Below are 15,136 nucleotides of genomic sequence, written 5' to 3' on the forward strand. Positions count from 1 at the left end.
GAGATGACTTTGTCATTTGAGTGGAATCTCTTTCCAACCAAGAATTATTTTAAATTTGGAAAAAGGTGGAAGTCACTGGGGGCCAAATCAGGTGAGTACGGTGAATGTGGAACTAATTGGAAGCTAAGTTCGTTTATTTTTTGTTCAGTGATTCTGGCATTATCGTGGTGAAACAGAACCTTCTTCTTCAAGTGTGGCCTCTTCGATTTCTTTCTTCAGTTTTTCCAAAAGTTCACAGTAATAGACAGCACTGATGGTCTTTCCTCTTTCTAGGTAGTCAATAAAGATGATTCCTTTAGCATTCCCAAAAAACCGAGGCCATCACTTTCCCCGCTGATGGAACTGTTTTTGCCTTCTTTGGTGGTGGCGAACTGGGGTGTTTCCATTGCTTCAACTGTTCTTTTGTTTCAGGAGTGTAGTAATGGATCCACGTTTTATGAGTAGTCACAAACCGACGCAAGAAATCCTGTGGGTTTTTCTTGTAGAAGTCCAAACACTTCTTTGACATCAAAGTGCGAACACGTCTTTGCTCAGTGGTCAGCAGATGCGGCACTCAACTTGCTGAGACCTTCGTCATACCCAAATTTTCGGTTAGATGTGGTGCACTCAGTCGACAGAGATGCCTGTTGTCTCAGCTATCTCACGCGTTTTCAAACGGCAATCTGCTAACACCAAATCGTAAACTTTGTCGATATTTTTTTCAGTGACAGCAGTTAACGGCCGTTCGCTGCAAGGGTCATGTTTCACACTCTCTCTGCCAGATTTAAAAAGGGCTGTCCATTTTTTCACAGTGGTTTACAAAGGAGTAGACTCTCCCAAAACTTCATCCATGTCAGCTTTGATTTGAGATGCGGTCAACCCTTTTTTTCGTCAGGTATTTTATGACTGCACGAGTCTTTGTCTTCTCCATTTTTGACAAAGCATGTGCACATTGACTATCTGCTAAGCTGTCGTGGCAAAACTTTACGACAAATCAAGCGGAAATTGGTATCGTATCTTTAGCAAGGATGACTGAATTATTCCCGCCAAAAATTAAATTGATTGCAGCGCCGCATATAGGCAAGGCCGTGAACTTTTCGAACAGCCCTTGTACATTTGTCTTCATCTTTGACAGGTGTACATAACCTACAAAAAAGAGACATTTTCAATGGAGAATGCATTGTCAGGAACTCTTTGCAGGTTAGTAGGTAGAAAGAGAGAAAAGTCATTATTACCTATCTCTGCAGCATATTGGGTATTGTAGTACAGATACATCAACAATACAATAGTTATTCAGTTAATTCAATAATAGATTCAGTTATTCAGGTTTTGGTATATGATGTTTATATTGTTTTTATAAAAAAAACATTTCAATATAAGCTGAAACTAATTTAGCTTGAACAACACCTTAAATACTTTTTTCTGTAACACTAATTTGTGTTGTTTTTACAATTTATTTAATCTATTAATGTTAAACATGACATTTGATTAGTTACAAAGCTATAAATGATAAAAAAAAATTTATTTTTAGGAAGAAAAAGTCAACATCAATATTTTCGAGTTAGCCCCAAGGATACAGAAACTGTAGAAGGACAGAATGTAGAATTGCATTGTCTCATAGGTAATCAAGCTGGTTCTGTGCAGTGGAGTAAAGATGGATTTTTACTTGGTAAGGTACATTGTTATTTTATAAGATTAAATATATAATTAATAATTTAAATATAACAAAATAATAATTTAATTTTTAGATGTATAAATTTCATATATTCATACAAATATCACTTTTAGTTTAGAAACTAATCTTTTCTCTGTAAAATGTTTTTGATCATTCATGAAGATTATCTTCAGTATCAGTTTATAAACAATTCTTTATAAAATACCACAGTGTTTGTAGAATGCAAGCTATTACAAATAATAATAATAATAATAATAATAATAACTCTCCCGTGGTCACCACCTGGTCGTGGTGGGAGAGCCTAGTAATTTTACTGATCCATAGGGCAATGCAGGCTGGAGCACAAGCTCCTGGTAGGGACACCCATGCCAGTAAGGTCTATGGGGAGAAATGAAGCTAAGAGTGACCACACACCCACATTCTGTGGAGATAATCATTATGGTAGTAACCAGATCTAAGTATGATACCGGCTCGGACGTCGCCCGGGTTAACAAGGTCCGCGTTCGTGGGTTAGGCAGAGGCTCACGTTCGAAAAATAGGCTCCAGTCTCCCTTGGTTACCGGTGGCGAAAGCAGCGCCGGCCCAAGCATGGCTACTGCAATGCCCTCAACAGATGTGAGGAATCAACCTAGCCTTGGTGTTTCTGTGGCAATGCATCCACAGACCACAAAGGCTGGAAAACCACGCCAACGGATGAAATGGACAACAGAAATGAACGAGTTTATCATCCGCACTTACTACACCATCACAAGACTCGAAACAAACATGACAGCATACAGACAACAACTACACCATAGATTCACACAACAATATCCTCACCTCACTGTCACCGAACAAAGGGTTGTTGATCAAAAACGAACAATTATACACAACAACCTTATCCCACAAACAACACTTGAACTTATCAAACAACAGGTTGCTGATCAAATACATCAACAGACAGAAACATTTAACATTAATGAAGATCACGTAACCTGTCAGGATAATCCAGCAACAAGCACTGATTACAGCACACACACAACAAGTACCACTAATGATACTGCAGGCACTTCCCCATCCATCACTGATAACATAGACATAGAATTAGTTAATACACTCTCACTTATATTTCAGGAAACACTCACTAAATATACAGGTACAGATCCCACACAAAGACCACGAATACCGAAAATCAACACGTCAAAGGTAGTAGGAAAAACACTAAATTATGTAAACACTCACTTACTACCAAACTACATTCATTCAATTTCTACACTCTCAGACATTCATACATTAGTTTATGCTGGGGCAGTCACAGTAGTAACACACCATGGACTGAAAATACACTCACAGACAGACACACACAAAACACAATTCTATCACAAGCCTGCCTGGCAGAGAAGAATAGAAACACAAATAAATGACATTAGACAGCAATTAGGCAGGCTGACACAATACACTAAAAACAACATAACACCCAAATTAAAGAAACAACTCAAAAACATTTTCAAGAAAATTAAAACACACACAAAACATGAACATCACAACACACACATTACAGAATACATCGATACACTAAAACAAAAACTCGCAGCCAAAGCACGTAGACTCAAACGATACAAAACATGTACACTACGAAAACAACAAAATAAATTATTCACAAACAATGAAAAACTTTTCTACAGACAAATCAGTACCAAAACAAACACTGATACACAGCACAGTGGCACACCAACAGAAGAAGAACTCACAACTTATTGGTCTTCTCTTTGGTCCAATGCTGTTACACACAATGCTGATGCAGGCTGGATCGAGGAGGAGAACAGAAACTTGCACAACATACCAACTATGCCCTGTGCTGAAATAAACATACACGACATTCGCTACGCTGTTAACAGAACACACAACTGGAAGACACCTGGTGTAGACAACATTCACAATTTCTGGTACAAAAAGTTTACATCACTGCACCAGGAACTAGCTAAACATCTAACACACATCATCATCAATCCACAAGACATGCCAAAATTTCTTACTCAGGGCATCACCTACATGAAACCTAAAAACAACAAAACCACAGACCCCACACAATACAGACCAATTACATGTCTTCCAACACTCTACAAATTATTGACATCCTGTATCACAAACAAAATATACAAACATGTTGAAGAACACGACATTCTTACAGAACAACAAAAAGGTTGCCGTAGAAATCACAGGGGATGCAAAGAACAGTTACTCATAGATTCAGTCATTCTACGGCAAGCACACAAACAACACAGAAACATACACATGGCATATATAGACTACAGAAAAGCATTCGACAGTGTTCCACACAGTTGGCTGCTACATATTCTACACATGTACAAAATACATCCATCACTCATTGCATTCTTCGAAAACACTATGCAGCACTGGAGAACAACACTACATCTCAGGGTTAGTAACACTTCCATACAAACAAACGAAATATTCATTAGGCGAGGAATTTTTCAAGGAGATTCCTTGAGTCCTCTCTGGTTCTGCCTAGCCCTGAATCCATTATCCAACATGTTAAACAACACGCAATACGGCTACAATATCAGACACGAAAAAACAACACAGTTTACACTCTCACATCTCATGTACATGGACGACATAAAACTTTATGCATCCACACAAAAACAACTTCATCAACTCCTACAAATCACACATTCATACACTAAGGACATACAAATGGAGTTTGGCTTAGACAAATGCAAAAAACTTCACATAGAAAAAGGAATCCTGAAGAAAGAAGATTTTGCACTTGGAAATGGAGACGTTATTGAATCCATGGAAGAGGGCGAGTTCTACAAGTACTTAGGATTCCAACAGGCCAAACTAACAGAACATACACAAATAAAGCAACGATTAATTAAAGAATACCAAAGTAGGTTAAACGCTATACTTAGAACACAGTTAAATGCAAAACACACAGTTAAAGCAATAAACACATATGTCATCCCAGTACTCACATACTCTTTTGGAGTTATACATTGGACTCACACAGATCTCGAGCAACTCCAAAGGAAAACAAGAACAACACTTACTAAGCATAAACAACATCATCCTAAATCCGCCACAGAAAGATTAACCCTTCCACGTAAAGAAGGCGGACGTGGCCTGATTGACATAGTTAACCTTCACTACAAACAAATACAGTCACTGCGAGAGTTTTTCTACAAGAAACAAGAAACATCACAGTTACATAAAGCAGTAACTCTAGCAGACTCAAATAACACACCATTAAACTTACACTCACATCATACAGACATGACACAACACATAAAAAGCATAGACACCATCAAGCAATCGTGGGCTCGAAAGGCACTCCATGGCAGGCATCCTTATGACCTGGCCCAGGATTTTGTTGACAAAACTGCGTCAAACAGCTGGTTAGATCGGGGATGCCTCTTTGGGGAGACGGAAGGATTCATGATTGCCATACAGGATCAGGTCATAAATACTAAAAACTACAGAAAACACATACTCAAAGATACAACACTCACAAATGACACATGCAGAAAATGTCACATCATGCCAGAAACTATACAACACATCACTTCTGGTTGCAAGCTCTTGGCACAGACAGATTACTTACATAGACACAATCAAGTAGCAAATATAATACACCAAGAGCTTGCAAAGAAACACAAATTGGCAGACATCCACGAACCATACTACAAGTATATTCCACAGACAGTATTGGAAAACAACACGCACAAAATGTACTACGACAGAGCCATAATCACAGATAAAACAATTTACCACAACAGACCAGACATCACACTCATTGACAAACACAATAAAATCACATACATTATAGACATAGCCATTCCAAACACTCACAATGTACAAAACACATGCACTGAAAAAATTAGCAAGTACACAGAACTCGCCCAGGAAATAAGGCATCTGTGGAGGATGGATAGGGTGCTTATTGTACCTGTTGTTCTCTCCTGTACAGGTGTGATACCACACACACTACACAAAAGCCTGGGAACATTACAATTGAATAGAAATACATACATCACACTACAGAAGGCCACTATATTGAATACATGTCATATTGTTAGGAAATTCCTGAATACAGACGCTGACACACTTATTTAATTTGTTTTGGTTGCTATGCTTTGACTCTGGTCTGGCATAGTACACAGCCACCGGTTTAAACCAAGTATTACCCACTAAACCCAACATAATAATAATAATAAAAAACCTTTCTCACTTTTTCTAGCAAGTTTTAATAAAATGAACTAATGTTTTCATCTATTTTGAATAGTCTACCTTGGGTTTAACATAATTTCAAATGTCAATTAGAACAAAAGATTTAAAATTTTGAGCTTCGCTTGAAATTTTAAATCTTTTGTTTTAATCTTTGTTATAATTGATTGTATTTTAAATCTTAAATCATACTCAAATTAGTAGTGGCTTGCCACTGTACCTCATGCTTTTCCTTTAACAATAAAGTTGTGCCAGTCATCTATCTAACATCTTTCAGGGGAAAGTTTTGAATTGAAGTAACATGACTTCTGGTTTTCATCAGAAGTTTGTATATAGTTAATTGGGGCCTCCTGCCCCTAAGGTTTCCATATCTAGTCTCATCTTTCATCTATCTAACTCCATTCTCGAGATTAAGGAAAGATGGATGTGGGAATTTATAGGTCTACAATTTTTCAAATTACAGCCCAAATATTTTCAAATGTTGAAACAAAATTCCTCAAATTACCATTCTTCTGCTACAATTAAATATCTCCCTCTACCTATCCTATTTAATCAATTGCCTTTGTGTGATTATGTCAGATCCTTTTCAGCAACTTCATCGAAATATATAAAATGACAGCCTAGCCATAGTGATTATCTGACAAAGGATAGGAGGATAAAAGTAAGACAAAGAAAAATAAGGAATAAATTTTTTTTAGTTCTGGAAACAGAACTCCCTCTGTAATATGTAACTTTATTGTTCAGACTTTTGTACATATTTTTTGGAAATGTATTGTCTAAAAGTTGGATGCTACCTGTATATATAGTATAATTTTGTTTCTCTCTCTTCATATATAGTATAAGTACACTACTATTTGTGAAAATTGCAACATCATGATGGATGACACATATTAGCTTAAAATTTATGGGATATATAAATCAGGGTGTGGTATGAAAATGATCAAGTTGCAGAGTGATTGCACATGTCAAGGTTTAATAGTGTCCTCTTAGCTGTCAAATTAAGGATATAAATACAGAGCTGTTTAGGAGCTACTTGTGTGGCTCATTGTGGATAGTGAGTTGTAAAAGTATTTTCAGGACTTGTTATGCCTCATCAGCAATTAATGACACAATACCAATAAATGATAGTTTGAACATGGATGCATGATTTGCCTGCATGAAGGCAACATTGCTGCTTATATATGACATAACTCCAAGACAGTAATGCATTTGTGAAGGCAATGGACAAGAGAGAACTGGGTTCATCGAAAATTTGGCATTGGACCAAAAAATGTGATAACACCATAGGATGACAAACACCTCTTCCACATGACAGTGATGGACTATTCTGCATCATTGCAAGTGTTAGTACGACAGTGGAGCACTGCAACAAATGTGACATTGCCTGCTTCAAAGAGGACTAGTTATATGGATTTCTTTGCAGCATATTTCCTTGACCCTCAGCCATCAATGCCTCAAGCTATGATAAGTTTGTGAATACAGACAATGGTGTGCTGGTTGACAATAAGTCACGTTTTCAAATGAGTCCTGATTAGGGAATTCGATCCGGGTCCTAATTTCTAATCCCGGGATTTCGGGATTATACTTAGTCGATCCCGGGATTATTTTGGTATTGAGGGTTAATAAAAAATAAGAAAGTCTTACAGAAATCAACAAATCAAAATTTAGACAAAAATCAACGTATTTTACCGTATACACCTAGCTAATTTAATCACTCTAACTAATCAGACTTAGAGTCAGACTAACCAGACTTAAAATCACTCAGTCTTCATGTTAAATTTATTCTTTTTTAAGCATCACTGAGATCTCTTTAAACTCACATAAATTGAAAAAACCTTTATGTAACAAACTATGCAAATAAACGTTGAAAATTAACAAAAATCTCTCTTAACATCGACTAAATAGACTACTTTCATATAGCAACCTAGTAAGTAGGTAGTAAAGTAAGTTTCTTAGCAAAAAGTATTTAAAAATAATATTAATCAGTCACATTTTTCTTAAATATAAAGAAAACTAATCTAATAGGAACATTCTAATTTGAATTGCGAAAATATGATCTGAGAAATAACAACGCATCCAGTGTCTCATCACCAAGTCTGCTTCTCAATTTGTTGCACATATATGCAGCTGCTGAGAAAACGCGTTTAGGTTTGATGGAAGTTGGAGGAATCGTTAGTAAATACTTATAAGCTTCGAGGACACGGGGAGGATGGAAGAAAACAGTCCGGTCGACACGGATCGGGATTGTAGGAGTAAAGGCTACAATCCCGATTGTTTCGATCATTGTAAGCATGTCTTTCTAAAAATAAACGCGTTAATTTTGTAAATTCGGTCTCTGTGTGAGTCTCTCAGCGTCCAGCAAACCACTACCCCGAAACGTAAAAAGACTTTCTCGCATCATCCTGACAGATCGCGGGCAAGGCGAGGGTCGTAACCTTTTCACCTAAGGTCGACCCCCCTAAGCGAGAGGCGTCGGGTCTATATTAACTACACTGGCAAAACAAGATGGCTGACACATTGACAGGTAAAACGCACTGAGTAGTGCTCTCGACTGCGCCAGAAAATCGATTGGCGCCCGCGAAAATTCAAAAATACAAAAATGAAGTATATTACCAAGTAACCCAGTGAGAACTGCTTGCCTATCATTTTAGTTGAAAATACAAGAAGTTTTATTCCAAGCAAGCATCGCAAGCCCGCTAGGTTAATTTCTGCTGCTTGCTTGGAATAAAATTTCTTGTATTTTATATTAAAATGATAGGCAAGCAATTCTGTTAAAAGCACTGGCACTGAACGTTTCGCTTCATGCAGTCTATTTTGCAACTTTTTTTAAAATGATGTCAATCCCGAAAATGTTGGGATTAGGAAAACTTAATTCCGAAAATTTTGGGACTGAAAAGTGGTCGGGATCCCGATTTTTGAGATCCCGGGATCAAATCCTCTAGTCCTGATTTAACTTGGACCACAATAATGGTCACATGTACATTAGAGGGTATTGTGGGGAATGACATCTTTCAGCATGCATTTTAGAGCATCATACTAGCCAAACACCAAGTATGATGGTGTGGGGTATCATTAGATACCATTCACAATCTTGCTTGGCACAACTTGAATGCAATCTGAGCAGTGACCACTACATTATGAAAACTGTAGAGGCAGAAGATTAAGTTAACATAAGTTAAACTAATTCAGTTATATCATTCACAATTAGAAAAGTATTGTACTAAAATCAAACAAATTTTAAGGTAATGAAATAATTTGCAAAATTTTGTGTAAACAAAGAGTTTGTTTTTAAATATTTAATGTTTAATTTTTAAACAATACTTATAATGCAATATAATTTTGTTTGATTTACATTCATACAATCAGTTGTTATATAGGATTGTTAAAAAATAGCTTCCACAACTTAGATGGCTCTAGAGTATGTTCTATTGCTTGAAATGAAACAACATTTGGACAACAGATACTTCACTTGTCATTAATTAAAAATTTTTTATACAAAAGTCACTCATGGGTGGCACTGGGGCTATGCAAATCATGGTTATAAATGTTCAATATATCTTCCATCATTTTCAACAATGATCTCCATTTGCAAAAGCGTGTTTCCACAGCTGAATGCAATGAGTCTGCTTTAATTGCAAGAACATGCTGATGAATACTGTTCTTTAGATCTGACATAGATGTACATTTTTCACGATAAGTCCTGCAAGAAATTCCATAACCAGAAGTCACTTGGAATGAGATCAGATGAGTGAGCAGACCCAGCTGTTGAGAAGTAAGTGAGGAGACCCGTTCATCTGTGAAAATCCGCCTTAACTCATTTTGAACAGTGAGAGTAATGTGAGATAATGCATTGTCTTGCCTGAATAAGATATTCTGAAGGTACCCAGATCATTAAAACTGTGGAATCACAAAAGCCATCAAAATGTTAAGATACCATTCTTAAGATACTAGAACACTCTGAGTTGGGAAAATTGGAAGCACTGGAAAAGTTATTTTTTAACAACCCTGTATTCATATCTAGTTAAAGAATATATTTAAACTAATTTTTTACACACTACTATTTAGTATTAAGTAAAATTATATATAAATGGATTTATGTACTGTTTATCAAAAGTTAAGGGACAAAATTTCTTTAGCTTCTTTATAAAATCTAGAAAACTATAGAATGCAATACTAATGCATAAAGTATTTGCACATTAAAAATCGATTAAAATATAAAAAAATAATTTTAAACTGTAAACATACTTTGTTTCAGAAACAATTTTTGAGTTCATAAATTGTTCATAAAAACGCATTCTATTTTAATGTAGCCATTTTGTTCTGCGTTATATGCCCTGAAGATGTCTGTTAGTAAATATTTCTTAATTTCAAGTATGCTGGTATTGGTATGTTGTGTATGTTTTGTCTGCTTCTTATCATTCTATAAGTTATTCTGTATATTTTTCTTAGCTTGTTCCAGAATAAATTAGATGAAAAACCAGTGGCCAACGCAATCTTCTTTATAAAATTAACTTCAATAACTAAAGATGCTCTTGTTTAAAAGTACAAATAAGCTCTACCTACATATAAGAGACTTAAAAGCTGCTATTTTGTACAGTAAGACCTTGCTTAACGCTACCTTGCTTAACACTGATTCGATATAACACGATCTGCTTGAAGCTTAAAAAAAGCTCAAAATTTACACCAATTTAAATTATCGTGGCATTTCACTGATTCGTATATAATACAATTATTTGCGAACACAAACCAATCAGCAAAAGGTGGCAAAAAGGTGGCAAAATTTTAAAGATTTAAAGAAAGATTTACTTTCTTTAAATCTATGTTTGTTTGGTGCAATTTTGGAAAAAATATAACATCATGGATGCCATAGGAAATATCGACTTTGTTTCACAAAAATTAACTGATAAATGCATGAATGAAGTGTGGAAGAAGTTATGGCTGAAGGTATCCAAGAATTCTCAACGAGAGAGCCTATCGCTGTATTGTTAGGTTGACCAAACTCAACCTAATTGATATAGCAGGACTAGGAGATATAGACAAACAGGCTATTGGGGAGTTACAGCAGGTTTCTGGTGAGAGCCTTACCAACAATGACCTTCAAGAACTAGCAGAACATGGAATTCATGTGGAACTGGGAAATAGAGATTCTGAAAACGAAGAACCGAAAAAATTTCTCTACAGATTTCCTTAGTAAAAGTATGGTAAGATAACTGAAATTGTTGATCAAATTGTAACAAATGATGCAGATTTTGAAGAGAGTGCAAAAGCAAAACAAGGCATTTTGGATGTGATCTTCTGCTACCGACATTTTCTTAAGGAAAGAAAAAAGTGACAAATGAAACTTCACGACTTTATTGCAAAAGAACAAGAATTTCAGAAACGTCAGGATCTTCATCACAAAAAATGAACTTTACAATTCTGTGTGCATATGTTTATGGGTTATTTAACTTATATTATTATGCAAATTAATAAAAAAAATAACTTAAACAAATTTTACTTTAATTTTATTGTTGGTCATGTGTTCCCCTATCCCTATTTTACTCTATGTTAAAATTACCTTGTTTAATGCTGTTTCGCTTAGCACTTTGTTGTCTAGGAACACAACCCCCTGCATTAAGCAGGGTCTTACTGTACTTGAAGAGATTATCTTAAATGAAAGTGGATATATGAAAGTACAGTAGTAGATTTCTTTTAATTCATCATCTTTAATCTATCTTTGTGTAGTGGATCTTCTATTTCTTAATCTTTTTGATTTCCAATATCACACTGATGTTTTGATTTTTCTTTCTTTTTCTATCACACTCTTCTTTCTAGATGCAAAGTTCTTATGCATTTTGTTCATTGCTTATAATTTTATGCTCAATTACTTGAATGTTTTAATGTTATGTTTAGAATGTTTTGGAATGTTTGAGTGAGACACATACTGATATGTTGATCATTTGAATTAAGTAATGTAATCTCAATAGTAGGTGAAGTTGGCAAAATGTTAATATTTTCAACCCAGTTAATGGGCCATTTTCAGGTGTGGATGGATAAAAAATACATTCCAGTTTTATTTCTCCATGCCTCAGGCTGGCCCATTAATTAGGTCAAAAACATTATTATTTCAGTTTAAAAAATTAAATTGAAGATAAAGTCTATTGAAAAAGAAATTACCATTTATTCACTTTCAATGTTCTAGAATACAAATATTTGACAATTGACCTTTCATTATAGGCTACTTAGCTGTCAAAATTAAAACTTCCCTTAAAAACAAAGATAAAAATTCCAATTAAAACACAAGTGTAAAAATTTGAACTGGAAATTCCACGGATGTCTTCTTTCCTTTCATCCTTATTGCTTGGGGATAGTTGAACTTTTTTATCTACTGGAAGCAATTGCTGGTAAATTTAGATTTTCAACTGCTCTCTAGTGATGAATTCTTGGCAGAGTAAATTAATTGCCATCCAGCAAAATTCTACAAATTAATTGAAATTATTCTTTTTCCTACTAGTTTGAAACTGTATCATTAATCTTATTTGTTTCTTAAACACTATGTAGTGTAATTAATCAATCACTTGGCAAAAAAATGAAATTATTCTATGGCATAGTAAACATTAGTATTGGGTTGTATTCCAAAGACACATGGCAAGTTTTCCATCAAATATCTTTATTAATTGAGTTGAAATTATTCTGTAAAGATTTGTCACCAGGAAAGATGTCACGAGGAAAGAAGGAAATTAATTAGATAATTTTGTTTTTTTGTTCTTAATTGGATAATTTTTTTGTTGTTTTTAAGAGAAGTTTTAATTTTGACAGCTAAGTAACCTACAATGAAAGGTCGGTCATCAAAAGTTTGTATTCTGAAACATTGAAAGTGAATAAATGGAGATTCTTTTTTCAACAGACTATGTCTTCAATTTAATTTTTTAAAGTTAATTGCCATCTGACAAAATTTTACAAATTAATTGAAAGTATTTCAGCCACTATTAAAAATGCCTTGCTAACTCAGAAGATTAACTAAAGTGGCTAATTTAATCATGTATATTTCTCTTCAGTGGTGATCTGATGATTAAATTAAAACTATTCTGAAAAACATTTACTTATAATAAATATGTACACTTTAACTTTTATCAGCAATAATGGTATTTCTTAAGACTGGTTGCTATATTCTTTTGATGTTTGAGAACAATATGAAAGTGGAAGTTCAACAGTTTGGAGATGAATCATATTTAGTAGAGAAGCTAGTCTGTATGTCTTTGTAACTGAATTATCAAACTTTATAGGCAAAATGTCAATGAGATATTAGAACTTAATGTATGTTTTTAGAGAGACAATTGATATTGAATTAATTTTCAAAGATGATAATAGTGTATAGTGTTGTGGGGTGAACACTTTTGAAGATGAAAATATTTAATTAATAAAGATTATGGCCAGCCTGTTAAAGTAATTACAAATAAATATTGCAACAAAGTTTAATTTTTATTGTATTACATCATTGGTCAGCAGTATAGAGGCATACTCTTAACCTAGATTATTTTTGTATTGTAAGACCTGGCCACATTGCAAAATAGAGAAGACCGTGAGTTTCTAAACAATAGATGTGGTTTGTTGTGTCTGCTTTTTTTGTTATTAATTTATTATTTTCTCTGCCAAAGATTTGTTTAACAAACTCTGATCTATATGCAATAGAACATTTGTGGGGAATCTCTAGAAATGTTAACATTTTTTATATTTTTTAATTTCTCTATCATCATCTGAAATTAAAGATGACACAACTTGAAGAGTAAGCAATACTATCAATTGCACTATAGTAATGCACGTTGAAAAGAAGTTGAGCAACTTACTCAACTTCTTTTCAACGTGAATTACTATTGTATGAAATATCTATCTGTAAAAAAAGAATCACAAGTTCTCTTAAATGCACTCAACACCAAATTATTCACTAGACTAAAGATGATCACATATTTTATTAATTTTTACATTGCTTAAATTTTAATATAGTTTTGCAATAACCATTTACATGTTTTTAAGACTTAGGCTATTTTGTTTATTTACTTAACATACCATACCACATTAAAATCTTCAGCCAATTTTTATATAAATGTTCATTTAAGTCTTGCATATAGTTTCTGAAGTATATAAAATTTAAAATTTGTCTCTTAACATTTGACAAACATTATATTTATTTACAATTTATGTTAAGACCATTCAGAATCTTATTGTACTTTTAGGATTTGATCCAGAGATCCCAGGCTATCCACGATATACTATGGTAACAGACGAAAAGCATGGAATTTATAATTTATTAATAAGGGATGTCAGACTTGACGATGAAGGAGAATTTCAATGCCAGGTCAATACGGTAGTTAATTTATTAATATATTGTTTATACTTAATATTATTTCAATGAAGTTAAAATGTTGACATATTTTCAACTTATTTTACATAACCAATAAGAAAAAAATCAGTTAATTTGTAATAATAATAAATATTTAATGAAAAAACATTAAATATTTATTATTATTAACATTTTTGAATAGAAAAAAGAAATAAATTTGAATTTTAAATCAGTATATTTTTATATTTAATATATTCATAAAGAAAAGTCTCTTGAATGCTTTAATTTCACTAATTTTCTTTTGTCTGCCTCATGAAGCAACACATGCAAATCTATAATGGTTTTATGCAAGATTGGATTTCAATGAATAAAAATTGATTTAACAGAAATAAATTAATGATTTAAAATATAATATATACAAAATTGCTGATAAGTAAAACACACAGGTAAACTTTCATTTACATATTAAACTAGTGATCAGATCCTGAAATGTCAAAAGCAGAACATTTAGGCCAGAAGCTATGATGTGATATTAGATGAGTCACATAACTGATTCCAATTGATGATCATTAGCTTTCTTGCTTTCTGACATCATCAATGACAAATGTTATGAATAAGCAACAAACATTTTACTTATCCGTATACTTTTGATTACAAAATAACAAGCTACAACAATAGTGACAACAAACAGTTAATTACTCCTCTCTCTGTAGCTTTGTTTGCTTTAACAGCCTTTTTTATAACTGATTTGCAACACCTCAGTACTTGCACACTTGTATATAGATTCACTCTACTCTGATAGACAAAGTTGACAAGCTGTGCAATTAAGCTGTGCTATACATTGGATATTAAAATTTTTATGTTATAACTTGTATGCAATTCATTTTTGACATACAATTTATGCAATGAATATTTACTATTTTTGAATATAATTA

The 15,136-nt window shown here is 33.8% G+C and overlaps 1 protein-coding gene across 6 annotated transcripts in view; it reads left to right on the top strand.

Annotated features, from left to right (window-relative positions):
• Nucleotides 1-15,136, top strand: part of LOC111637098 (nephrin-like) — a 105,564-nt gene that overhangs the window by 37,088 nt on the left and 53,340 nt on the right. For 2 of the 6 annotated variants that reach the window (XM_023382508.1, XM_023382511.1), the window contains exons 2-3: nt 1,511-1,648; nt 14,095-14,225. In XM_023382508.1, the coding sequence (XP_023238276.1) occupies nt 1,511-1,648; nt 14,095-14,225 (269 nt within the window). Of the gene's footprint in view, nt 1-1,510; nt 1,654-14,094; nt 14,226-15,136 lie in introns of all 6 variants that reach the window. The other 4 variants (XM_023382510.1, XM_023382509.1, XM_023382512.1 and 1 more) reach the window with 4 other exon arrangements.

The sequence above is a fragment of the Centruroides sculpturatus genome, unplaced genomic scaffold (genome assembly GCF_000671375.1).
Source record: "Centruroides sculpturatus isolate CEXI.00-Female unplaced genomic scaffold, Cexi_2.0 scaffold924, whole genome shotgun sequence".
NCBI lineage: Eukaryota > Metazoa > Arthropoda > Arachnida > Scorpiones > Buthidae > Centruroides > Centruroides sculpturatus.